Source organism: Meleagris gallopavo, chromosome 12 (assembly GCF_000146605.3).
Source record: "Meleagris gallopavo isolate NT-WF06-2002-E0010 breed Aviagen turkey brand Nicholas breeding stock chromosome 12, Turkey_5.1, whole genome shotgun sequence".
NCBI lineage: Eukaryota > Metazoa > Chordata > Aves > Galliformes > Phasianidae > Meleagris > Meleagris gallopavo.
Genome location: NC_015022.2, coordinates 5,974,481 through 5,992,986, shown reverse-complemented (window position 1 = coordinate 5,992,986; position 18,506 = coordinate 5,974,481). Strand labels below are relative to the sequence as shown.

Sequence of the window (18,506 nt, the reverse complement as noted above, 5' to 3'; positions counted from 1 at the left end):
CGACCGGAGGCCGAGAGTAGCGGTGTGGACGTGAAGGTCCGCAAAAAGATGCAGCGCTTTCTGCATCCACGTCACATTTCAGGATTTCCAGGAGGGGGTAGGGCAAGATTCTTATAACTTAAGTCAGAATAAAGTCCTAAGAAGGAAAAGAAAACATTCAAGACCTCTTTCAAAAATATTTATTGCATTCAGCATTTACTTTTTCCTAATTAGAAAGGTTCCGATAAGTGCTCACAGCTGGCACGGTCAGACATGTTCATCACATTACTGTGACATCTTGGAAAGCAAACAGAAAAGAAGTTAAAAAGAAGGAATAATAATACAAGAGGTAGGTGAAGAGCCTTGTACTTACACAGCTTTATACAAAAGGGACAAAGGAAAATACAATCATATCTGCAACGACTACTAAGAGTCAATTATTTAACCTGGTTATAGCATGATTCATAAACCATGGTTTGGCATGACTGCTACAGCTCCATTTAGTTAAAAACTGCAGGTTTGCCACACTGTACAGACCAGTCATCGCGTTCATAGACAATTTTTGAGCCCTTTGAAGGGCCCTTTCTATTTTTCTACACAGGCCTTGTTCGGATGCTGAGTAAGAAGGAATGCAGAACTACAAAGCCACTGGGAAATCGAACACTTATCTTCTGTGAACAAATTTTAATGTGGAACTTCATGTCACAACTAATAGTCAGCCCTGAGTAAGCCAGAGGAAGGACCATGGTAAGGTACAGATTTCCCTTTTTTTTTTTTTAAATTTTGAAAAAGCCTAGTTGTTCTTCAAGATACAATTTAATTAAAAAAAGAAAAAAAAGATGTTTAAACAAATCATCTAGTTTTATCTGAATCACAAAACAAAAATGATCTGAAATAGTTTAGCAAAATTAAAGCTTATTAATTCATCTCAGTCATGCTTGAATGGAATGATGAAATCACAAACAGAACTGCACTCTCTTTTACATCACAACTGCCTTCATTCCTGTTAGCTGAATGTAAAGAACAAGAGGTGACAGGAGAAAGTGTAGTTCAACTTAAAATTCTGATGTTAGGAAAGCTGCAAAATGTCTTTCAAAATATATTTAAATATTCCTTATATATCCAAGTGCTACTTTGACTAAAATCAGCTATCCTTGAAAAGTATCATTAAAGCAGACTTAACAACCAGCATGAAAAAAATCCTCTTGAGAATGACCTGCATCCACAAGGACTGAATACATATTTTCTCCAAAATCCTTCTAAGACTTCTGTGGTTACCGAAAGCACACAAGCAATTATCCATTCCCCCTCCTTCCTCACACGAGGCTTCTAAGGGAGACTGGAATGACTTGAGAATTAATGTCACCTTCGGAGACAACAGCTTGGGTAAGAGATGCACTTAAGCCATCTTTCTACATAATAAATACAATATAAATCTGCAAGATACACAAATAAAAAAGTCTGACACTGAAATACACCTTTCTCCAAGAATCTTACTGCTCGTGACAGATTTAGTTTAAAACCATCTATTCATGTTTTAGTTCAATTATATTTTTCCCCCAGTTACTAGACTTTCCAGTATATGACACTGGTGAGGCTGTAACTAGGCAGTGATGCCCTCTTCTCCTTTTGACACACTGTGAGGTCATTTCGTAAGATCTCATTACCACCACCATTTCATCCGACTTTGAAGTCTGACACAAATTTCCCATTGAAACGTCCTCATCTGCCATTAGAGCATTACAGTGTGTGAAGCAAGAAACTTGCCAAGACATGTTAACCCAGCTATAAACTAGCTGTGTGCAATTTGGAATACAACTACTGTTTTCAATGCACAGTTCCTAACAGCAAGTACATACTCTTCTTCACTTGTTCTCTGGAAATGAAGAAATATGCTAAGCTACATAAAGTTACAAAGAAGGTTACATATTACTCTAACTAGTTCTAAGCTTTGTGGAACTGAAAATTCTAAACTGAACTGAGAATGTGCATTTTAAAATTCCAAAACTTCAAAAGATTTCTGTATGATTCAGCACTAAATTTCTCTGCGTCCCTCACTGTTACTTTCCAGTAGAACACAGCTTTGCCGCACTACATAAAACCATCACAAGTACTTATACAATCCAGAGTCTATCCACATCAGTTTTTAATGACACTTCCTCCAAATTATCTTTGTCACTTCTGAATGTTTCTCCCGTTGTAAAACTCGTTTTATACAACCTCACATCCACACATACAGAGATCACCATCTCAAACAACTCCATTTCAGTGTCACACAGTAATAACAAGGTATCCATTAGCACATGTATATATACACACACATACACACAACCTCCAAACTGAAGGTGAATTAGTGACTCCAACATCTATCAACAGAGCTCAAAACATATTCTATCAACACAGATTTTACCTCTAGGAAGAAGTGCATAAGATGAGCCCCCTGTAATACTGTTACTTTTCACAAAGCAATTCAGAAAGAAATAACTTTATTAAAGTATGAAATTCTAACTCTAACGTTTTTAAATATTAAAATATATTAAATTATTCTATATATTTAAAAATATAAGGTTGACAAGTTAATTCGAGTTCAGGATTACTTTGGGACCTCTGCTTTTTGTAAACATCCCCCTCATCATTAAATGATGAGCTGGAAAAGGTCAGAGGAGAATCATTCTTTAGTACACAAGATTCTCACGCTGTGTATATTTTCAGGACAGAACAACTGTTTTACAGTGTATTCATTCACAAAAACTAATACTAAAGAAATAAACCTTTAGGTAAGTATTTCCAAAAGAAATAGTACTGCTGCAACATGAAACTGCAGAACCGCTCAGCCGCCAGAAAAAAAACCAAAACAACCAATAATCTTATCATTTGAGAATTCACCCTATACAGAGGACTGTCTACTCTAAAGGACACTATATACATAGGAGGGAACAGGACAGATACTCACAGAAGTCCAATCATTCCATTATAAACACGACTTTACTGAGAAGAATACCTCTTTGAACTAGGAAGAATTTGAAACAAGATGAGGACTGGAATGCTTAGCATCTACCCTAGGACTCACACAGAATCAGTAAAGATCAGGATGGTTTTCAGGTTGTCTGTTCATATGCATTGCATTGTGGAAGCATTAAACAAATTGTGAAAATGCCCACTTTACTAACTTTAATCCTTGTCAACATCAAATTTGAAATAGGAAAAAAGGAAAAAAGCCTTAAAATGAAGTGTTCACATTTATGTTCTGCTTTCAAAGCAAGATCCAAACATGATGTAATAGATTCAAGGCAACTTGAAATCATTATCACCTCCTGAAAGAGAACATCCTACATATTAATCTCTTTGAAACCACAATACAGAAGCTAGCATAAATACCTAACCTTGACATGAAAGTCTCTGAATTGCAGACAAACTCCCAGAGACATGGGCAGTTCATCTTTATTTGACATGAATATCTGTTCCCAGACTATTATGTGTATCATTGGAGATTCTGTATGAAGTGGCCATTAATAAATGTTGACCATGGAACTAGCTAGACTGCTACTAATCCATGCCAGGCATTAATCTAGTTGAATTCATTTTTTAAGTTCAAGAGAACTGTATAACACTAAATGAAATTGACATTTTAAAGACAAAATTGCGAGCATATAAAAATATCTGAAGATTGAATATCTGCTAAAACATTTAATTGCTCAGCTCCTGAATGGATTAATTTGTGTGCATCTGTCCTTACAGGGAAATAGCAATGCTCAAGACACTTCATAAACTTTTACAGGCTATCAATCAGTGCCTAATTGTTGCCCTGAACGCTTTTTATATAGGCAACTTTACTACCCTTATGGGGTGAGGAGGAAACTGTTTATATTGGTTTCTTTTTGTGAAGTTAACACTACTATCAGGTGCCAAGCCAAGAGCTTTAGAAATGGATGCTGCATTTACAAGGATGACACAGTAACAGTAAGACTCCCCCAATCTCTGCACACAAGTGATATTGTGGGTAAGATATTTATGCCACTCTCAAGCTCTACTGAAAATAACCAGAATTTCTATTGGTGATAACTGATATTTATCCACATACACACACACACGCACAACAAAAAAAAAAAAAACAGAACAAACTTATTTCATCCTGGTAGCTGAACTAGCCTTCGTTTACTGAAGCAGAAATTTGCAGCTTAAATTTACACAGGTCTGATATCAGTCACACAGTTTAGTTTCCACTGTAGCTTAGGCTTAAACCCTTTGGCCAACAGACAGAAATTCAGAAACTCCAGATCTGTGTTCTGAGAAGTGGACTAAAAGACAAAGCTCAAGCTCACTCTAGTGAGGTAAATGAGTACTGCTTGTATTAGATGTGAACAGAAATAAGCATCTCCACACATATAGTAGACTATGTAGAGTATGTGATTGTTAATTTTCAAACAAATTAAGGTTTCTATGACAACCAAGAAATGCACTTGACCATTTAGAGCAAAAACAGATCATGCGCTTTATACAATAACAAGTAGTTTATGGCCTTGCCTACCTGCAAATGAATTTCCTCAGCAGGTACACAACATATTGCTTAAAGTCATAAAAATATATATTATCTTTCCTTTAGCATTTAGATATATAAATATTTTACTGAAGAACATGCATCATTTAGATAAACAGTTGTAAGAACATCCTCTAAACATGGGGTTCTTTGACATTTGGCTGTATAAAAAGATTACACAAAGGTAGCTACTCAAATCAAGACAAACCAGTACAGCAGTGAAGAGTCCATTGTGTGCCAGTCTAAAGTTAAGCACCTCTTGCGACAAGTTATGTAATATATACACACATGAATGCATCATAAATGGAGAAAATAGCATAAATCCATCTGTGTATTCTTCAGTCTTGTTTTGTTTCTCAACTTACTGTTCACTTTTCTGCTCTTGTTTTCCATTCAGCTCTTGGTCAACTCTGCTTAGTAAAGAAAACAGTGAAGTTAAAACTATATTAAAAACAAATTTAGTTCCCTTATATATTAAGCAAAACTATTAATATTAACAGAAAAAAGGTGAAAGCTCTTGCATGGAGCAAGTTTTAGCATGTAAATATTGAATAGTTAAGATTTTTATCAAATGCAGTTACAATAAGATGTTTAAAAAGTCCATTTTCTTACTTTCCCCTTGAAATTGATTAAAATGGTTAAGAAGCCATTAAAGTAAGTATAGCATTTGAAAAGCATAAGTGTAATTTGACTGCACAGCAAGAAAAAGAGCAGGTTCTGTACTCTTACTAATAAATAGAAGCAGGAATACAAGTTCTCAGTTAACAATACTACCAGGTGCTGCTACTTGATGAACTCATACACTGCAATATTAGCACAGAATTATCTTCAATTTTACAGTAATTAAGCCAAGAAGGGAACAGCAAAAACTTAATTAACAAGAGTTTAGTGGCTCCTTAACTGCAGTATTTTCTATTAAGTTATAAGTCTCCTCTGACTACCCAGGAAAATTTCATTTCTGAGGGGTTTCTGTATCTACCTTGGCCCCACTGAACAATGTGTTGCTTTGCAGAAACTAGGGGATGGCTCGCAGTGCTGCATGAAATGTACCTCTCATCTTTACAGTAAGAACCAACTACAGTCTTAGCTATATATTCTGAAAATAATGGAGATCACTTAACTTTAAAAATAATCATAGTTCCAAAGCAATGGAGGCTCAGGATAAGTTTGTCTTCTAACAACTGAACTGACTAACCTATCTGTTCAGTCTCTCCAACGATAGCCAGCCAGTTTCTTCAAAGCGATTAGAACAGTGACAACTCTTCCAGGTCATGAACCCATAAAAACAGGAGGCAGATGTTCTATTTTTTACAGTTTTATGAATTGCACCGAACACATGCAGATTCAGTAAATCTGGAGCAGTGGTGTTTAGAAACATTCCTAATTAAGGAACGGTTTATCTGCACAATATGCTGCTGCAACTCATCCCTGTCCTCACTGCAGTAGCTTAGGAAAGCATATTTTGACATGACTTGTAGAATTACAGGAAGCACGAGAAAGTATGGTAAGCTAACGCAAGTTGGCTTGCACTGACCTATAGCTGGCAATATAAATCCACAGAAACGTATCATACTCTAGCTTCCAAAATGACATATACATAGCCAAAGAACTCCTACTTCCATCCGCAACACTCTTAACAAACATCAACATGTCTCCTTTCCCATATTACAATAATGCCTACAGCTGCTTTCAACACGATTAATATCTCACAACCACTTAGTGCCTGTCTACTTCAGTAGTAAGTTGAAGGATGTCTAGGAAAACTTTTGTGAAAAGTAATGGTAGTACAAGTATCAACATTGACAGGGATGCTAAAGAGTGCCACTTTTCCTCCAGATTATCAAGTTCACACGTTATTTTGTGTCTCAGGTTTACAGCCTGAATACAATGGGCCTTGCAATGCAATTGAGTCAAACCATGCATGCTGGAAAAAAAGCAGGTAAAACTGTTGTTCAATATATACCAAATGGTTTTCTCAAGTTCAGCTTTCTTAGAAATTAAGATTACAACACCACAAGGTTCTCTTAATTGGAGTAATTCCTAGTGAGGTAGCTTCAAATGCAAGTTTTCAGAAAGAATTATTTTTAATTTTCATTTCACTGTTTCTTTGGTCATTAGCCAAGTTAGACAATAAGCTTCCCTCAATAGTTACACACACGAAAGAGTAGCCAAATAAGGTGAAGTTAATAACAGAACATTCTAGTACATTTGTTAGTTATACAGTAAAAAGTAAAAGCAAAAAAAAAGTTATCACAGCTATTAGGATAGCTTGAATAGTTAGCAAGAGACTGAAAGTTTGCAAAGTGAAAAAATCTAATGACTGTTACCAAGGAATATACGCACTGCAAATACAAACAGCACTAAAAACATTAAATCTGTGCAAATTAAAAAGGTAGTTAATATGAAATTGAATACAATATTAGAACTTCCTCCACAGTTGTGCCTCTGCTGCGTACTGCAGCTTAGCACCTAAGAACAGCTCTTTAGACATCACTTGTTAGAAACAGTGAAACAATTGAATCAGTTCATACAGAAGCATGCTTTTGCCTCTTGATGTAGTTAAGAATCCACACACCCCCCCTTAAAACTCAGAATCACATTTAATAGTAGAGACTATTTACAAATACGTGAGTTTTCAGATGTTACTTTCATGCATAAGAACTAGGTCACTAGTGCTTGTTTATATTTACAAATGCTTATTCCTTTACACAAGCCAATCATCTGGGAGTTAGTTGCAGTGCAAATAGTCTTATCTAGATGCAACCCTCATCAAAACATGAATATACCTTGTTTGTTTCTTTCTAAACTTTTCTTCTTCATACCTTGGTGGGGAAAAGTTTGATTTCAGTAAATATACAAAGGCCAAATTCAATAGAAGCTACAAATTGGTATTAATCAATATAATTTGTGGAAACATGCCAAGTTTTTAAATAAAAAAAGCAAAAAAAAAGGTTTTGCATCTTCAATATAATTAGTATTAAATTTTAATTACCAGAACAACTTCCTGTACAGTATTTATCCATCGCTAAAGTTTTCAGTCTATACTCTTAATAGTTTAAAGCCAGATATCAGACACATTAGTCTGATAATTAACTACTATGAAGGATGAGCTTGGCTGACCTCTGAAGACTGAAACAGGCTGCCCAGAAAAGCTGTGGATGCCCCATCCCTGGAGGCAAGGCTGATACAGTGGTGGCAACCAGCCCACAGCAGGGGGTTGGGAACTGGATGGGCTTTAATGTCCCTTCCAACCCAAGCAATTCTTTAGTACAGAAAATAGCTTTATAAGACTTGGAATGACAGCCTGAATTTCCCTAACATATCCTTCAAAAAATCCCATGAGAAAATTCTCAGAGTAGCACAAAATTGCTCCAACTTTGTCACATCTTTCACCCTCAACAAAAAACTGCATTTGCTTTAAGCTAAAAAAAATAATAATTCACGACTAACACCAGCTGAATGTTTACTGTGGTACCCAGCAGTCAGTTTATCCAACATGGATGTGAAGCTCTGCCCAAAGTGAAACTACACTATCTTCCTTTATAGAGTTCTCTATTAGCCATCACATCTGTGATCACCTATCGTGGTACATACTCCATGGACTCTGTGTGTTATGCCTTCCAATTAATCTACTGACAGAATTATTAATATTTATATTATTATATTTTATTATGTTATATTAATATATTTATATTAATTTATAAATAATATTTCCATCTAGCTTTTTCAAGACAAAAGTTTATGATTTCTCTTTGTTACTGCAGCCACAGATTCTGTTCAAGTGTCATTATCACACTTGAGAGCAGAGTTGTGCTGACATTAAATGGACATTATATGGCAAAGACTTGAAAGGAAGGAAGAGCAGAAGGAAAAAAGAAAATCAAGGACATTGGTACTGCCTTCCCCTCTCTGCCAAAGTAGTTTCAGAAGTACTACGGGTAGGGATTCAAGCACTTCTTATCCACAGCTTTCCTCAAATGAAATCCCTACCCAACTGGTATTTCTCTCCTTTGTAGTGCAGTTTAGCATGAACAGTGAAAAATGCCATAAATAAGTTAACGTAAGTGCACAGAATTTCTTACTCAAGCCCATTTAGCATACAATAAGTAGAACAACTACAGCAAGGCCTAATCCACAGAAGACTAGACACATCATAAACTGCTAATTATGTGAGACACTATACAGGAAAGTTCTTGTACATTAGCATTCCTTCTGTTCTATGGAATATTAAAACTGTAGTTCAGCAATTCCTCCTAGACATAGCAGTTTTATTAAATATCAAGTATTACGTTCAAACCAACCACTGAATATATTATACACCACTTCCTAAGCATGGTCAACCTAGAACACATTTGAACTATAAGACGTACTGTTTTATGCATTCTGGGATGCCAACGTATTCCATGGGGATGAGTTCAGCTAGTTCTGCCAGAGTAAAGACATACCTAATTTTCTGGCTGAATTTTGAGCTGTGGAAGAACAAAGGCAGGGTACAGTTACATCTTCAGTAGTATTCATTAGGTCAATATTTAAACAGTTAAAGATTTAAACTTTTTAAAAGAATAATAGCATCCATATTATTACCTAATAAAAGGTTTTGTGATGGCCAGAAGCGTTCTGATGAACCAAGAAGGATGAACTATGATTAATGACTTCAGATTTTTCCTTAACCTGAAGGATTCAAACATTGAACATAATTATTAGAGCAAAATGGTAACGTGACAAAAACCTTTTTAATATATATATATATATATATACATACATACACACACATACACACACATATATACAAAACATGTTTTTGCAATTACAACTTTGTTATTTAGATCTAGCATTCTGATATCCCATTACTTGAAATTACTGTCTGCCCAAAGAAAACACTAGGAAAATACCTAGTCAGAATTGAAAGGCTAGCATCATTTTAACAACCAAAGTTAGAGTATTTTTTGACACATTTGTAATGAAATTGTCAAGGGACCCACCTTATTATATCAGCATATGAATGTTTAACAAAATACTACACTGTAACAGTACCCCCCATTCTAATACTACGACTTCACTTATAAAAATGGAATTAAGGAAAAATAAAAATTAAAAAAAAAGAAATCAAGCATATCCATACCATTGTTCTACACTGACAAGATGTCAGAAGAGATTTTCAAACAATACGCTTCACAATTACATCTTAATGATTAACAGACACCTCATTAAGCAGCACTGAATACAAACATTGGGAAAAAACACTACAGAACTTCTTACCTTCTGTCAATTTGCTGGTAACACTTCCTAAGCCAGCCTATGCTTGGCATTTTTCTCCGTGTTGTTGCACCATTCAGGTACACTATCATATAATTCTCTGCTACTAGTAGCTCTAAAGTGCCAATTACATACCTGCAAACACGGGGAAAGAAAATGCTCAAGTGAAGATTTGTGGATATTGAATTAATTCCTAGTACTGCCCAAATATCAAAAGAAGAGAAGCTGACAACATTGTTAAGCAACAGCCAATCACTTTTTTCCCCCTGGAATTAGACGTAGTTGCTGTATTGTATTACCCTTCTCTCATCTAAAAAAAAAAAAAGCTTCACAAAAAAAAAGATACTATTAAAGTTTTACAATATGAAACCAAGATAGTGTTCAGAGGCAGATGATGACTTACTTAAATAGATTGTCCATTAGGTATCTGTAGTTAGGCTGGCTGCTTTCAGGCATAAAACAAACAGCAAACACAACAATGGCATTTAACCCATCACCATAATAACCTGCAAAGAAAAAAGTAGCAGTAGTGACTACACTGATTATATCTTGACCACTTTTACTCAAAGAAAATTCATGAATGTACAGTAAGTTTCTCCATTATTTCCCTAAAAGAGCTTTGCAAACACCAACGGTATATGAATGGATAAGCACACATACAATATACATCACCTATCACCAGACTGATCCTCTGGAACCACTTGTATGGAAGAGGTAAGAACATTTGTCAGTCTGTTTCCAAGAAGATTTTGCTTATAATTATTAAATATATATATATATTTTTAAAGTTCATCTACTTTTAAAGAGATAATGGAAACAGATGCAATTAAAGTGCTGTACCTGTACTCCACATCTCAGTATGTTTAATGTTTTTGTTGGTCAACTTTTCTTCCTACTTAAACTTCATAGACCATTAAGCTAGAGTCAGTAAATTGATTTTTGCCTGAGCAAACCTAAAGCTATTTCTTTCAACACTCTTAAAAAAAAAAATTTAGATCGTGACACTGAGACTGTATAACTACTAAGCACATTATGAATGGTCATGTTAGGAGCTGAACACAAATACGTTCTGGAACTTCAGTTTAACATGCAAGAAGTAACAAACTAAGCATATGCTTTACGCTACAACAAAGCACAGCATCACTGAGTCTTTCCATTTTTTCTGTACCACTGCATCTCAGCTTCTAGTAGTAGTTTCAACAGATCCCCTCAGCATATCACTAATTCTTACCACCATGACTGATAACTTTTTATATGGTTCGATTGCCTTCATGTCCACCCTATGGTCCTGTTCGCCAATCCTAAACATACGCCAGCGCCGACCATCCTCTTTCTCCTCTGCTGCTGTATATTCAGTAAGTGATCCTTTTCTAATTACATCAGTAGTTTTTGGCTTTGGAAGATCATCTGCCAAAGTTAAAACATGTTCAATATCCATTATGAATACTGCATACAGTGACCGCCAATTATAACACAGGTTAACCATTTTGCTATCCAATTTAAGTCAGTCGATACATTTGGCTGAAGAATATCAGTTCCTTCAGACATTACAAAAGACCATCTCATCAACATCAAACTTTTATCAAACTACTGTTAGCTTTGTTTTCCATGAACTGCAGTTTTATATTTGAAAGCGCATGCAAGATTCTGATGACGTAAGCAGCCTACTTAACAGGAAGCATTCAGTACACTGACCTGAATGAATTTCACCAAAATAGACAAAGTGGTTAACTCTGTGATAATCATACAGGTTACTTGATCACAGATTTACATGGAAGCATAATTTAAAATATTAACACTATCTTGCAAGCAGACATGCAGGCATTCTATTAGAAATTAAATCTAATTTGTGTGTGCGCACAATCACTAAATGGAATTTATGCTGACAGCAATCTGTCAAAAAATTTGCTCCAATTAAATAAATGATTCTTGACTTCGTTGCATAGACCTTACCCAAAGCGAGAAAAACCTACTGCAAGTTAGTTGTCTGTTCCCAAGACAAAGCTGTTAACTGAAACTATCCTTCCAGGAAAATGAAGGCAGCAGCATTAAAGGAAGAAAAGACAGAAACCCTTTTCAGCCACTTTTGAAAAACAAGGCACAAATATCTGGAACATTTCCTTAGCAGCACTGCAAAGCTAACCCCAAACATCAACTCTTTGTCTCTAGAGTTCTCAAACAGATTTGTTTCTACAGGTAAGCCCACAGCCTCTGTTACAAAAACTTGACCTGCAATATCTCGGGTATCAAAAATGCTTGCTTTAAAGAACATTTTTCCTTCCATTTATAAGCCACCCTGGAATGAATAACAAATTTTTTTCATATGTAACAATGAAAAGAACTTCCGGTTTTCTCAGGCTTTTTTTTTATTTGCAGCATAAAACAAGTAATAGTCAAGGTCACGTATCTATAATTTCAGATACATTCTTAAGTAGTATGTTTACAGAAGTTTAACTCCAACTGTTTGACCAAAGTAATAATCCTTAGCTTACATTAAAAGGGCCCTAATCATAATTAAACTGCAAGTTTGAAACTTGTGCTCTAACTCCTACAGAGAACTTTGTTCATTCCAACAAAACTTACTAGATTCAACAGATTTTGCCTGTAAAAATATTATTAATAATCTACTCATTTCGTAAGGATCAGTTCTCTAACACTTCTACCATGGCTATAGGTAAGTTAACTTCAAACATATTTCAAATTGACAGAAAATAGAGGTTTTTCTACTATTTCCAGCAAATACAGAAAGTTTGCAAAGTCTGAAGGGTTCTGACTTTTTCTCAGTTTCATTTCTGTAAATGAGCTCAGGTGTTACTCATCTCTAAGAACATCATTCAGATCTCTTTAAATACAAAGGCTTACAATTCACAAAGTCCTGATAAGCTAATCTACAACCTACAGGCCTACATGTTGCTTACCTCTATCCAGAATGGAATCATAACACATGTAAAGCGTATGTTTGTACCAAAGATTTGCATTCACTTTACTTCATTTGGAGTTAATAGCTATTATGTTTGTTGTTTATTAGTCAGTCAGCATATGACTTGCTTTTTAAAAATTGTCTCTATCTTATGATTTCCATTAAAAAAGAAATTATGAGTCACAGTTCTTTCCCCCTGAAGAATAAGAAAACATTCTGTGGCAACAAACAAGAGCTACAAAACCACTTACCTTCCCATTCAAACTCATTGCTATTCTCTGAAGGAGTATCTAAGTCATCCAAATCAATGTCTCCGCTCTCATCCAAGTCAGACAAAACAGACTCCTCGCTGCGATCTAAATTTAAGCTAATATCTGGAGCTGTAAGTTTCTTCCTCACTTTGGTTCCATTAACAGCTGCATTTAAAAAAGAAAATTTGTTTTCAAAGCTTAAGTGAGTTTAGACGAGCACAGTAACAAGACAGAACAGCACAGCACTTCCTCAGAATACACAGTAAGTTAATGTCCACCACTTAAACACTGAAATCATCCAAGATAAAGACAGACAAGATCCAAAACAGGGTTTTTTGTTTGGACTGCCAAAAATCTTAAAAGATCACACAAGCCTGGAATTTGGAGCTAGACTAAGGGAGGCCCTAACTGATGCACAGAAGTCGAATAACAAACCAAGATTTTAAGATCAGTCATGAAATGAGCGTAATCATTTATTTATGTTCAGTATTACCCAGATCCCTCTGCTGACATATGAATATGTCATTTAGAAGCTGATCCCTCAAGTTTCATCAAAAACAAAACCAAAAAAAATAACACAAAACAGAGCTTTAAGACAATCATTTATGTAGAAAACAATCAGCCTGATTGCACTGAAATGTTCTTACCAGTTTCACCTTCTGTTCCTGTTGCAGCCAATATATCTGAGTCAACAGGATCATCCTCTGGCAGGGGCCTGACACACAAAATAGTTTTTAATAGTAGTTTCCACTAAAAACATTGTGGGTTGTATTGATCCAAAAGCACATGCAATCTAAATTCAAGCTGGCAGTAAAGCAACAACGTAGCAGAAATTTCCCTCATAGCATCCAAATTATGAAATGGCAAAGTACTAGCTGCTACTGGTATCACTTTTAGGAAAATTACTGTATTCTTGCTTGATAAAGTTTACTGTTAAATACATCACAGAAACAGTACTTTTTTTTTTTTTTAAACTTAGAACACCTCTGAAGTCAATTTTTTTTAAATTTCTTTGTAGGTCTGAGCATCACAGTACTCTTAATGCTAGAAGTTTCGCTCAGAAATATTGCTTATTGAAGTATTCAGGCACTCAGTCATTGGTGATAATAAGCAAACAGTCAGGAAAAGTTCATTTAACACCTGAAGAAAACAAAGCTGAACTTACACTTTCATTTTGGTAACATCAGAAATTTCAATATGGGCATTCTTATATTACTTACACACTAACATAAAGCTATCCTTTCCAGACCACAAAGAAACAAGGCACAAAAGCCTCTGAAGATCACTATGTTAGTGGAAATCACTGCAAGATTGAGTATTAGTTTATCAGGAAAATAGGGACAGATTGTTTTGGATGTTATGTATTTGATTTTTATTTACAAAAAGTTTAAAACCTTGGAAAATCTTCATCTTGCCATTCCTCCTTAAACTCAACACCTTCCATTCTCCAGCCAACTTCAACTGTTAATAGTTACTCCTGATCAGCCAGAACCTCTTGTCTTCTGGACAGCAGGCTAAACAGCAGCTACAGGAACATAAAAAGATATAGTTCAATATTACAGCAATCACTTACCACCAAGTTGAGATATTGCATGGAAAAAATAGGGAACAGTTAACATCCCCTCCCACCACATCCCATCCTCACACTTTTTTTTTTTTTCCCCAAATGCAAAACTACTTGTAATAAACTGCTTATAACAACAAAACTGTTATAATAATTTAGGTTGGAAGCGATCTCTTGAAATCATCTAATCCAACACTCTGCTCAAGCAGAATCAATCTTTAAGTTATAACAAAAGCTCAGAGTAACCTGATCTTTCATTTGGGATTACACCAATTCACTCCACACTGCATGAAAAAACAAAACCTGACAACCCTCTAAATTATATGAGAGATACTGAATAAAGGTATACTCTGGGGAAAACAAACAAACAAAAACCAGATGGTCAGGTCTAAAATACAACTCAGCTCTTAAACAAACAAAAAACACTTCAATAAAAAGAGCACTCACCCTGAGATGTGCAAGTCGAGCTGTGGTTTTTCAGGCTCACCCATCACCAGCAACAAGGAATCCCCAATAACAGAAGATAATAAACCATTCTGCTATCATACAAATCCAATCCAGTTGAAAATCTTGGCTGTGTTGGCTCTGAAGATTAACAGGAACAGGTAAACTTATCAATGATAGGAAACGCATCAAAACAGGAAATTGAATTCTGTTTTTAAATGCAAAGAAGCAATTAAGGTAAAACCTAATAAGTACAGAGCTGAAATACAATCATGCTGCTAATCAAGCTAGAAAAACAGTTTATTCTCACATGAATAAAAAGAAACAAGTACGCTTACTATTTAGTAGAATCAACTACTATGAAAAATGTCAATTTCTCTTTTCTTGATCTGATAATAACCACAGACCAATTCTCAAAAGACCTACAAGGCTATACTAAAAAAGCTGCACAATATAAAAATTAAACTTGAATTTGTCATTAGTGCTTTTTTTTACTGATTTTTCCTTCCTCCCACACCCAGGAAATAAATATAAAACTTCTAGAAGGTAACAACCTAACTCCCCTTAGCAGAAGCCTTTCCTTCTTTGAGTTGTTCAGCCCCGACAGCTCAGCCATAGGCAGTACATGCCCATACTGAGGACCTGGAGACTGTAAGTGCCCTCCCAGCACTCCTCTTCCTATCTGTGCATTTTGACTAGTGAGCTGTCTGGAATGTTTTCTTGCTGCTTGAATCATACCACCTTCCTCACAAAATACGTCCTCTCTCATTACGATGTCAACACCCTTGGTATGAAGTTCTTCCTGCGTTCTAACCTGCTGAGTGTTTGCAATAAAGAATTTAAAGAATTTGCTTGGGGATGAAGTTCTATTTCCATCAGCAGGAACAATGAATTTGTACATAGCACTCTGTTACATTTGTTTTGGGACACTGAGATGTAGCACAAGAAGTGGCACAAGATATCCCACATGCTCAAATGAAGAGAACGTGGCCGTTACAGTCAGTTTGGAATGAATTATCTGATACAAAGACACAGCTCCCTAAAAACAGAATAAACCTAAAAGAAAATCTCAACTGGTAATCTCATTCTTGAGGGCAGATAAAGAAAGGAAGGCAGCAGAAGGAAAGACAGCAACCAACTCAGCCACTGCACGAGTGGCCGTAAGGCACTGCGATCACACTGCTGCTCCCCCAAGACTCCAAGGCCGAGTTCTGCCCTAACAGCTTTATCATCACTCATGACGAATGCTGAGCACCAAGTAACATCTGTTAATTTCAGATGTACCATGTTTCAGTGCAGAAACAATGCCTAGAGCATAGAGGACAGGTGTGGGATTTAGAAGTTATTTATGCTGCAACCAAGCTAAGATACTTTTAGAACACACTTCCCACATCAGCAGCTTCTCATTAAGGTAGATGTGAAAACCATCATCCATTAAATACTGTGCAGTATAATTGCAAACAATTTAAAGGGCAAGCTCCAAGTCCTACATCAGAAAAGCACAAGTTCAGGAAACTTCACTTCTGCATCCTACTCGAGATGCAGATTAATGAGTTGTTGTGGATGCTTTGACTTCAAGTCTCAGGAACAAAAGCACTGTCACTTGTCAATTAGAACAACATAAGAAATCCAGAAGGAAAGGTAATCTTCAGTTTCAGGAAAGTTAGAGAAGTGCAGACTTCCAGGATGGCTAATGACTGATTCTATATCATCATACCAGTGCTTAGAAAGCAAGAACAAAGCTCTGTTCATACAAGCTAAAGCAGAGTTTAGGATTGTTTTCCTATGGCTGCTGTGGTAGCAGTGGCTTTTCTTTTTTACTGCACCCAAGTCTTTTTAAATCAGCTGTAAATGAAACATGTAAATGTTAAACTTGAAAGTATAACACTAATAATGCAAGTCTTTACTAGTCACGTAGAAGAGAAGCAATTAATTTCTGACTGGTGCTAGCACTCCTCACAGCCAACTCATAATTTCTCAGAACAGCAGATATGTTTGCTGTTACTCTCCATGTAACATACAGAAATGGAATTAGAAGACTGGGAGATGTATCAGGTCAAAAATTTCAACACAGAGAACACCTGTCTGCAGGACTGCCATGTGGTTCTGCTTTCTTCGTGCAAACCCTGGACTTCAGCGACCAGCACTGCTGTTACACTTCTAAGCAAGTCAGAGCACTACAAACAGGAAGAAGTACCACAAGGCACTACATCACTGCAATCACTTCTCTGCTGCAGCTAATGAAAGGACCTCAGTGTAGACACTCAGGTTAAACCCATGTAAATACTTAGCTGAGGTGTGTTACTCTTGCACCAGAAGCCCAACATGGGTGTTCTCATCCCTTTCCTGGAAAGAAAGCTGGTTCTCAGCTCTCACCAACATGAAGCTGGCTTGGTTTGGATACATGTACGATACAAGCACAGCACGGTTGAGAAGACCATTGAACTGCCATTGTTTGATGTAGTTTACAGCTACAAATATACTCTAAGATATCCTGATACTTAAAGGAAAAAAGACAACAGGATGCCTAAAATTTACTTTTGAACAAGGCCTACTGCACATTTGAGAGGCTTTATTATTTTATTTTTTAAACATTTTCTTTCACCTTTGAATTCTCTGAAGAACACAAACAGGAGATAAGCATTTGTGTGGCCACATCTATACATCCAATACAAAAACCCATCATATTTGGTCCCTGATGAGGATACGAGGATTTGAAGAAGAATGACTACAGAGTTTACTCTGCGAAACTCCTGAAGTGAGGAGTTCACTGCTGAGCTCCACCTGACACACAGGGAGCAGCACACTGCTGCAGTCCCGGTGAGCCGAAAAATGTTACACTGCTATTTTCCTACACTTCACCTTCACCATTTCATGAGAAAGATCAAATGGAATTCCACATTCCAGGCATTAAAGTGGTGCCTCCAAGAGCAGTTTTTAATTTCAAAGCACGCCAGAAGAATACATATATATATGTAATTTTCCTGCGCACAGATTCATATTGCAAAGCTCCCTGTAATTTCTAAGTATTTCCATAACCCCACCGGCTTTGAGAAGGAAGCCACACGAAGCCTTGAAAACATTTCCCAGATACAAGGACAGACATCCAAGTCGTGTCACCTGCACGTCAGCACAAGGAGGTAAGGCAAAGCCCTCTACTAATTGCAGTCTTCGCTGCCTTTCCTCAGCAGGCAGGCAGAAATCACTCGGCAAAGCAGGAGAGCTGCAGGGTCGTGCCGGGAGCACTCTGCGCGGTGTAGGAACGCACGCTGCTGAAGTCGCCGGGACTCACAGCTCAGTGCCGATCTGTCAGACAGACCGACAGCACTGGCACTCGACGAAGAGCAAACGCAATTACTTGCCGAGAACCGACTTAACCAAACTCGTCAGCTACAACGCAGCTACACGTTACACGGCTGACAGCTCAGAGCCCCAACTGCGACAGCTCTGGGCCGCTCACCGCTGCGGCTGCTCGGCAAAGTCCTACTGCTGCCCATCCCTCCCGCACCGCCGGGTACTTGGGGAGCAGCCCAGGCCCGCAGCCACACGCGGCCA

The 18,506-nt window shown here is 36.8% G+C and overlaps 1 protein-coding gene across 1 annotated transcript; it reads right to left on the bottom strand.

The window, feature by feature from the left end:
• Nucleotides 1–905: 905 nt before the first annotated feature.
• Nucleotides 906–18,094, bottom strand: BNIP2 (BCL2 interacting protein 2). Its single transcript, XM_031555278.1, is given in 13 exon segments — nt 906–4,926; nt 7,303–7,338; nt 8,887–8,985; nt 9,101–9,187; nt 9,776–9,907; nt 10,176–10,278; nt 11,004–11,018; nt 11,021–11,179; nt 12,944–13,108; nt 13,591–13,658; nt 14,338–14,468; nt 14,955–15,092; nt 18,072–18,094. Coding segments are annotated over 11 exon segments (963 nt in total). The 5' UTR covers nt 14,388–14,468; nt 14,955–15,092; nt 18,072–18,094; the 3' UTR covers nt 906–4,877.
• Nucleotides 18,095–18,506: the final 412 nt, after the last annotated feature.